General features: G+C 35.5%; 1 protein-coding gene across 1 annotated transcript; it reads right to left on the reverse strand.

Moving 5' to 3' along the window:
* Nucleotides 1-606: 606 nt before the first annotated feature.
* Nucleotides 607-8,473, reverse strand: LOC144569853 (homeobox-leucine zipper protein ROC2-like). The gene is made up of 13 exons (XM_078320327.1): nt 8,345-8,473; nt 7,873-8,097; nt 6,318-6,604; nt 5,934-6,051; nt 5,442-5,630; nt 4,703-5,146; nt 4,358-4,459; nt 3,718-3,918; nt 3,125-3,299; nt 2,640-2,911; nt 2,216-2,311; nt 1,366-1,799; nt 607-971 (listed from the first exon to the last, which is right to left on the reverse strand). The coding sequence occupies exons 2-12, from the start codon at nt 7,975-7,977 to the stop codon at nt 1,380-1,382; spliced, it is 2,409 nt and encodes an 802-aa protein (XP_078176453.1). The 5' UTR covers nt 7,978-8,097; nt 8,345-8,473; the 3' UTR covers nt 607-971; nt 1,366-1,379.
* Between the last annotated feature and the right edge of the window lie 787 nt (nt 8,474-9,260).

A 9,260-nucleotide genomic window follows, 5' to 3' on the forward strand; every position in this document is an offset into this window, starting at 1 on the left:
TTGCATCAAATCATCACACTAGTTCTCCGTCACTACTAGTTGTAGAAAACAAATATCTCTGACAATACGAACTAGGGTTGGCAATGAGCCGGCTTGGTCCAAGCTAGACTAAACTGCTCGCTTGTTTTAGCAACGAGCGAGTCATGAGAGAGCCAACATTCGGATCCAAGCTGAAAAAGTGACTCACGGCCGGCTAGCTTGTTTTGGCAACGAGCGAGCCGAGCCAGCTCGTGAAAGCTCGTGAGTCAAAAGTTCAAATATATTAGATAATGTATTATAAAATCAACTACCATAAATTAAGTTTATAACTAAATTCATACATACTAAAATACTAAATCTTTAAATTCATACAAACATAGTTCACAAAATAAATTCATGCATACTAAATTCACACCAATTCATACCAATTCACAGATTCATACTTGGATCGAGCAGGCTCACCAGCTCAAGAGCGAGCTAGGTCCCAGCTTAAACTTGTTAATTTTGGATCGAGCTAGTGATGAGTTGGGTCGTTAACAATTTGGTTCACTAATGAACAAGTTATTAGCGAGCGAGTCAGATACGAGTGACGATTGATCCACGAGCTACGGGCTTTTTGCCACCCCTAATACGAACTCATTCCATAGCCAATTTCACATGATTGAATTTAAGACAATAAAGTACAGTCAAACGTACCACTAGACAGAAAATTACAACAAAATAGTACCAAAACACAACATAAAGTTTAAATTTGTTCGTCTCAAAAACTCCGATAAAGATAGATCTAAATATGGAACGAGATTTAATACCCTACTTAGAGAAAGTCAATACCCGAACCAACTACCCTTGCTTAGTGGTGATTAACGGATGATGGTTAATTTTTAGATAAATTGCCCGAAATTATAGGCCGAAAAACACCACATGGCAAGGAGAGTCTGAGGTGCGTTCTTGACTTACCCATGACATTATCTTCTTAGAAGTTGAAGTTTTTTCTGTAAAAAGTACAGTGAACAGCATTCATTATCAATAAACAACAAACGTTCTTCAAAGAATAAAGAAAATTAATTACATATATACATGAAACTTAGCACTTGCACATACCCCTATGAAATGATTTGGTTTTCTTTTGTTTTCAAATAAAATTGTTCCTTTGATTAGGTTATTACATTCTAGAAACTATATGCTGGTCAACAATGAAATGAAGCCAATAATTAGAATCACAACATTTTGCATACATTTCCTAAATTGGAAAAGATGTTGATATATAAATCTTTGTTAGTAGAAATGAACACTTTTTTTGAAAATGAGTCAATGGACAAGTTATATTTTGTACCTGGATAGAAATTATAAAATTATTCATGCAGGATGATATAAAAAATTACTAACCTTATTTCTCGGGTTTACCGAGCTGTAGTTTCAACTGAAACTGCCGCCTTGATCCTCTCCACAGTGCATGCAATCAAACTATTAACTGTTGCAACCGAGCCAAGAGATAACTTTGCTGTTGGCACCGAATCCACCAGTATCTGGAAGGCCACTGTCAAAAGTGACCCATTTGTGCCACTTTCTCCGACACCAAGCCCATGCACCTCATTCGGTGTGGCTTCATCATGTGGGCCTATTGCTTGGGATCGGGACTGGGGACCATCAGGTAAAATAGCAAAACCTGATGGAAGTAGTGCCACATAGTCTGGATCACCTCCATTGAGTACAACATTCATGGCAACAACATCAACTGGTGCATAGATCACATAAGATCCAGTGAGGTCAGTGCAGCTCTCTTGGAGTATGAGCATGTTGCTTTGGTTTGCATTATTGCTCTGCATAGATTAGAATACATGGTGTTCAACAAGGATAATGTCGTAGCTTTTGGTTAAATTTTTGCCTGAGAAACAAGGATCATCATAGTTTTATAAAATTTGTATCCCATGTCAAAAGTTGTCTAAAATAATCAGCAAAAAATTGTAAATGTGCATGTAAAATTTAGAAAAATATATATCTTGAATTAATGATGTGTGTGTGTGTGTGGTATAGGGTACCCTTTTTTTTTTTTGAAAGCTTGGTATACCGTACCTTTTTCAAGGTGCACTTTAATTAAGTCATAATGACAGTTTTTCTACTTGAATTTAGGATAATAAGATACAATGGTAAATATATATAGATACCATTCAAGTTATGAATAGATTAAAACAATAGAGAAATGAGACATCAAGTTATCTGTCTGTCAATTACTTACATTGACACGTAACAGCGAGACACAATTACCATGATCCCGACCATTAGCTATGTGAGCCATCTCTTGAACCACACCTCCATTTGACAATATATCCCACTGTATACAGCAAATCTATAGTTAGATGGCAGGTACTAGATTATCTTAATTACCAATCAGACACCATGGTCAGGTCAAAGTATTGTGTATCATGAATATAGTTATGTTATTCACTTTATATCCAACTTCTTCCTTTACTGTTGAATTTCACGTATTTCTAGGGACCACAGATCAAATTATGACTCTTGTCCCATTTAGCTTATTTGAAAGAATAAAATGAAGATAATAGAGGCTGCAATATGGAAACTTCAATACTGCCCTTTCCAACCCACAACAGTTAGAGAGAAATCAAGGACAATTTATAACTAATCTAACTAGCATATATCACCTCACTGCGGGTGGATTCATCACGAAGGAAATCAAAAACCCTTTTTGGTGGCACCGGGAGCCAAAATGAGGTGGCTGCATTAAGGATAATGCCAGGTGGACGGCCAGGGTCATCAACACTCTTGCGTGTCATGACGCGAACATCCTCGGCCCCACTGCCCGATAATGTGGTCCACTGGTGGGTTGTAGAAGCGGTCACGCCTCCACAGAAGCTTCCCACCATCCGCTCTGCTAGCTTAAGCATGCTCTTCTTCCCCTCGGGTGTGGTTATCACTGCAAAACATTTTGTACAAAAAATTCATAGGGAATTATCAACACATAGTCAGCTCAAACAGTTTAAGCTTAATTAGCTGTGATTTTACACAAGTATTAACACTTAAACATAAAATATTTGGAAATAACCATAAAATGAGAAATCCTGGGGTTGTATTGAAACAGAGAAGTATTATTAAAAAAAATGAGGGACAAGTACAGAAATTAACTTACCGCCAATATCTCCATTGGGGATATTGCTTGCCATGACACTTGCGAGCCTCTCACATTGGCGTTCAAGTGTGCCAACCCATCTCTTGGCACCGAAGGCAAGGCCAGAATTCACCAAGGGCTTGTAGAGGTTGTGCACAGCTCTATCATCTGCTTCCACGTGCTCGACCCATGTCACCTGTGGTAGAGAAAAAGGACTTCAATTGATCAAATTTACACCTCTAAACATAAACACCATGCATGTGTTGTCATATAGCATTGCTAGTTTAAAAATTTATACCTCTAACCCGGGTTCTAAATAGCTAGCTATAGCTACACAATAGTTGCACTATAGTTTTTTCGGTCCTCAAAAGCTATATCGCTATTAACCGCTTTTGTTTTATAATAATTCTAAATAGCTAGCTATGGTTGCACTGTAGCTGTGGTATAGCTTTTTCGACCTTAAAAGCTATAGCGCTATAACCGCTATTTAGAACCTTGCCTCTAATACATAGACACCTTTGAAGTACAATAAGCGTGAAAGTCTGGCTGCCTTGTGAATAAATAATATAAAATACACACCTTGTTCTTTCTCACAATTTGATAGGCATATTTACCTTGGAGTAACCATTAGGCATTTCTTGGATCAAGCAACCTGAGGGCCTTCTTCGGCACCGTACAGTTGGGCCTGGACGTAGGCCATCCAATGAAACATCGACCACAGCCCACATTCCATCCTGGTGCTGCTTGCAGTACCTCACAAACAAGCTCTCCCTTGTCGGCACTAGTGGTGAAGGCACTTGAAACTCTGCTGACATCTATAAAAGAAGGTTCACATATTGGGTTACTTGGGAATTGCAATTGTTAACTAGTACCCATATGCAAGTTTTAAATTTCAATTCTTGGGTAATTTAATTATATCCATATGGATTTAAATGTACATATTCGATAGAGCTAATCAGATTGCTTGAAAAAAAATGTGTAGACCTACAAGACATCAAAATGCCGTATGCACTGCACTCCAAAAATGTTCATATTTCCCAGTAGAGGAAGTAGAGATGGCAGTGTGATCCAGATGGAAATGATATTATTTTTTATTATCTTATGATCAATTTGTTAGGACAAAAACATTTTTGCAATGGAGCGCATGATCATCTTATTTTCAGAATGAAAACAGCTGTAAGCAAAAATGTTGACTAATCACTTTTTAATTCAATTATTTTAACCAAGAAATATAAGTTTAATATGTACACGTACCACTTGGAAAGCTCCGTTGTAATTACCAGCAACTCCAGTTGAAAGGACTTCCAGCGTAACTGCTCTTGAAACAATGCTCGAGAAAATTGTACACCATTGATTCTACCAATAAAACAAAAATTGAGATCATCTTTGACCACGTTTGAACCAAAAAATACATTACCTAGGTAAATTTTCTGTGGTGCAATTACATGGTAAATTGGCAAAAGAATTCTGACCAATGGGTAATGCGTGTCCCGTTCAGAGAGACGTACCAAGTTACCCAGGATTTTTTTTTTCCTATATAGAATTTAGTTTCATGCTTATCTACTATAAATTTTTTTTAAAAAAAAAAAATCCAGTTACCACATCCATGAGAATCTCAACAAGGTTGGCATGATTCATTATAACCACCGCTGTCTCCCGGGAAGCCTCAGATCGCATGCCTAGTGGCTTTGGTCCAATACCTCTGGTGAACAACCTCAAATACTCATCTTCATTTAACATCTCTGTTGATCCATTCAAGCCATTAACCCACAGTGGCTCGTTGAGCTGGGCCATCCGAACCATTTCCTCCATAGCTGTCACTGCCAGCTCAATGATCAGTGGTTTGTCGGCCTCTGACTGGCCAGTCACACTCCGAAATAACTCACTAGGCCCAAAGATATCAGTGCCGATAGGTGAATGACCACCAAAGGATCCAACTCCAAGGTCTAGGGAGGAGCGGTTTGAAATCGGGCTAGAGTGCGGTTGGTATGAGACCAACGGCTTGCCTACATATTTTGCAGCTATTCCAGATATCCTATCAATCTTTAAAAGCATAAATTAAAAATTCATAATGTTAGAAAAACAATAAAGATCAGGCAAACAAATTCTAATTAATTTGAGATATATTCATCCATGAATCATCCATTATGACTAAAGATCAGCATTTTTAAACTTCATATTATACATACACGAATCTTTCGAGGCAAAAAAAGGAAGCTATTTAAAGAAATAAGGCAACAATTAATGACATAGATTGAGAATTATAGTATGTGGTATATTTTATTTTTTTTCTACCCAATACGTTAACAGATAGTAAATAAGATTTCTAAACAAGTACCTCCTCACGAAGGCGTGCATTCTCGATCCGAAGATGATGTTCGTCAAATGACATCTCGCCAAGCGATGCAGGACCGCCACAATTGGGGCAGGAGGCGTTGGTGAGAGCCTCTTTATACCGCATGTTCTCAGCACGGAGTTTCTCATTATCAGTCCGAAGCTGACTATTTTCATTCCTTTCCTGCTGAGTCTGACATATTTTTTTAACAAAAAAGAAAAAGAAGGAAAAACTAACAGTTAATTTACATAAGTCATAAAAGATTACTATGAAATGCATCATATGATCAAGCTAGCACTGAACATACATACACAAACTAATAGAATTTAAATTAAAAAATTCAAAAAGACCAATCATTATTTACAATAATTATAAACAAGGTAAAAAAGTATATTAATTTGAGATTAACCTATAATTCTCAAGAAAAACGTGTAGAAGAAGTAATTTCGAATTGATTTAATTTCTATTTGTTTTATGAAATTAATAGGGAAGAACCTTCATCTGTGTGCGCTTGTTTTGGAACCAAAACTTGATTTGTAGAGGCTCTAATCCCAGCTCTTGACTTAGTGCCTTTCGCTGCTTGTCATCTGGGTGTGGGCATTCCTTAAAGAAACTAAAAAATAAACAAGACAGAAGAAAATATTAGATTTCAAGTGGTACCCAACAATATTGTGCTATAATTTGAGTTGCCTTTGTTGTAAGTTGGGTCTAGCTAGCATGTGTGCCAATGCTGATGGCTCTAATTGCAAAGTTAAAAAAATAAAAAATAAAAATGAAGCACTCACATATAGATGTTAATTTTCTGGTATGTAAAAATTCCAACTCTCTATTATAATCACTAGTACAAAATTGTTTCTTTTATTATCATTCATTACTTACGCCTCCAACTCTCGGATTTGATGTTGTGTGTGACGATGATAACGCTTCTTTTTTGGCCTTTGGTTTGGGTCCTGAATGTCGTCACCTGATCCTCCTCCTTCACCATTATTATCACTATTCATTGATTTGCTATCGAATTCATCCTCTCTTGACCGTATTGTTCCATGCGGAGCTTCGCAGGTGGGACCAAGGGGAAGTGATTCACTGATATCTGTTGGGTGTAGATGTTGGTGCTCATGATTATCATGGAACCGCAGAGGAATTTGCTGAGCCTCTAGTATGTTTGCCTGACAAAAAAGGACACAAAATTAATGTATTTGAATTTCAGTTTAAAAGTTGAATGCAAAGAACAGACATATATGTACTTGGAAGCTCAATTCACATGTTTATATAGCTATCTTTTAATTTTAGTTTTCTTATATATATATTTGTTTGATGCTATTTGAGTGTTGTAAAAATTCGGTTAGTGTGCTTTGCATTTTGAGGTTTGTGACAAGAGCTCAGGTTCTAAATTTTACATGTACTTGAGCAATTTAATATCAATTAAATATCTAGTTGATATATTAATGAATGTACAGAAAGTACATATTAATGTGGCAGTCTATATATTTTGCCATTGAACCTATAAGGTATTAGTGACATGTCTTTTGTAGTAGAAATTGGTTTTAATTTCCGTCGAAGTTAATTAGGATTTGAAAAGTGAGTGATATTGCAGTGAATACAGACCTGTAATTAAGAAATGAGGAGGGATCCAATTATCACAATTTTTAGTTACCACAACCATTTTTTACATTTGAAATTCTAATTTTGTCGATCCAAACCGTTCAACATGATCTCCACAATAAAATGTGCTTACATATCAAATTTTACATTTTTTTGATTTTTTTTTTCTATTTATTAAGTATTTTACAAAAACTTGTCAAATTCAGACCATTGAATTTTGTATTCATCTTAATAAATAGTTAACAAATTCAAAAAAAATGTAAAATTTGATCTGGAAGCACATTTTATTGTAGAGATCATGTTGAACGGTTTTGATCGACGATTTGAACTTTGAAAATAGTTGTGGTAACTCAAAATTGTGGTAATCGGATCCCTCTTAAAGAATTTGCTTGCCCATATTGAAACATATTACTAATATTGACATATCTCGCTTTTGGTGTAAACAAGATTTACGAATAGAGATTGCACGAAAAAATGTTAACCATTTTACATCATCACAAAAGTTTATTGACAGTAGTAACATTCAATTAATATATACAACATATTATGAGAAAATATCGTCCATTTACTATATATATATTTTTTGTCATTGAACTAAAAGAATCATTCTCTCTCTTTTTGAAATCTTGCAGCGCAGCCAAGTACTCTCTCTTTTCTCTCATGTGCGCACAATTAGTGAACTCTTAGAATATATCCAGGTGTATACAAAAATTTACTGTACACAACAAAGGGATTACACATTATCACCAGTTCCCCACCAATATCTAAAAAATATAACTTGTAAGGGACAATTAAACAGAAGAAATAAAACCCATTTCAAGGTACAACAAACCTGTCCGATAGAAAGAGGAGGAGAAGATCCATATCCTATGGTACCATTGCCTCTACCGATCATCGATTGCATGTTTCGAGATGGAAGCATCATGCCAGCAGTCATATCTTGAACTAACCCTAGAAATTTCTGTATCCTCTCGCTTCCAAATGCACTTTCTCCTTGCTAACTTTTTTCATGCTATTCCAGCTAGATTTTTGTTGTAAGGAAGCCTGACTCTTACTTCTAAAAAGGATCAAAGCAAATTGGTTGTTAGGTTAGATTGTCAACGAAAGCAAATGATGCTTAGGGAAGTTTAGAGAGTGAAAGAGAGAGACATTTCAGAGAACTTCGATAGATCTAGAAAGGTACTGTTTATATAAGATGAACAAAAAGAAAGGACAAAATGGGAAATTTAAGTGACTGCGAGACAGGGAAGATAGAGAAATTAAGAGAAGGTGTGGGGAAGAGAAGAACTAGCGACAGTTCTCACTCAAGTGCGTAGGAGAGATATTAACAAATGGAGTTTGGTTGGAAGGAAAAAAAATATATAAAAGAGGGAAAGAGAGATTGGTAGAGAAGAAGATGAATAGAGAGAGAGAGGGTATTGAATAGGAGTTATTGCGGAGAGCATTGAGAGGGTGCAACTGCATTTATTGATAGGGTATACTGATTTATTGCTCCTTGTTTCTTTCAGAGAGAGAGAGAGAGAGAGATGGCGCTACGGGGTGTTTTGTGGTTACAAGTTTATGGAGAGGTCAAACGGTATAAATGTGAAGTGGAAAGGTTTCAAACTTATTTCAATCTTTTGTGGTTAAAAGTTGAAATCCAACTTTAAACGGGAGGCAAAAAAAAAACGCCATGAAGGTCAAATGGCGCTTCATTTCAACTCTTGATATTTAAGTCAAAGCAAACAACGAGTAAAACAAAAATGAATGAATATAATGTATTATATATATTATACAATATAAACAGAAACTATATAGGTCGTTCATGGTAGTGACATAGTTTTCTATAATGATTATCTAACTATTAAATTCTAGGAGAAAGTGACTTTAATTTAGAAAGACTTATGTCGATGACTTGTACTTAATTAAGGAACTAATTAAATATTATATGCATGCAAACTTGATAACTTAACAATATTGTTCAAATCAAGTCAATTTTTTTTTATAATTGGTTTATCGATTTCTTATACAATTTAAATATCATTTGATAATCCATAAAATAACATTAAATATAAATGGTTGTAAATTTCTTATAATTTCATGAACAATAAAATATGCAGCAAATTTCAGCATGTTTGTAAATTTACAGATTATGCATGCTCATGTCGTTATATATAAATTATTTTTATGTTGTTAAAATTAAAGTCACAACCATATATCCAGGAAAATGATATTTGTTCC

The sequence above is a fragment of the Carex rostrata genome, chromosome 18 (genome assembly GCF_964058835.1).
Source record: "Carex rostrata chromosome 18, lpCarRost1.2, whole genome shotgun sequence".
Lineage (NCBI taxonomy): Eukaryota > Viridiplantae > Streptophyta > Magnoliopsida > Poales > Cyperaceae > Carex > Carex rostrata.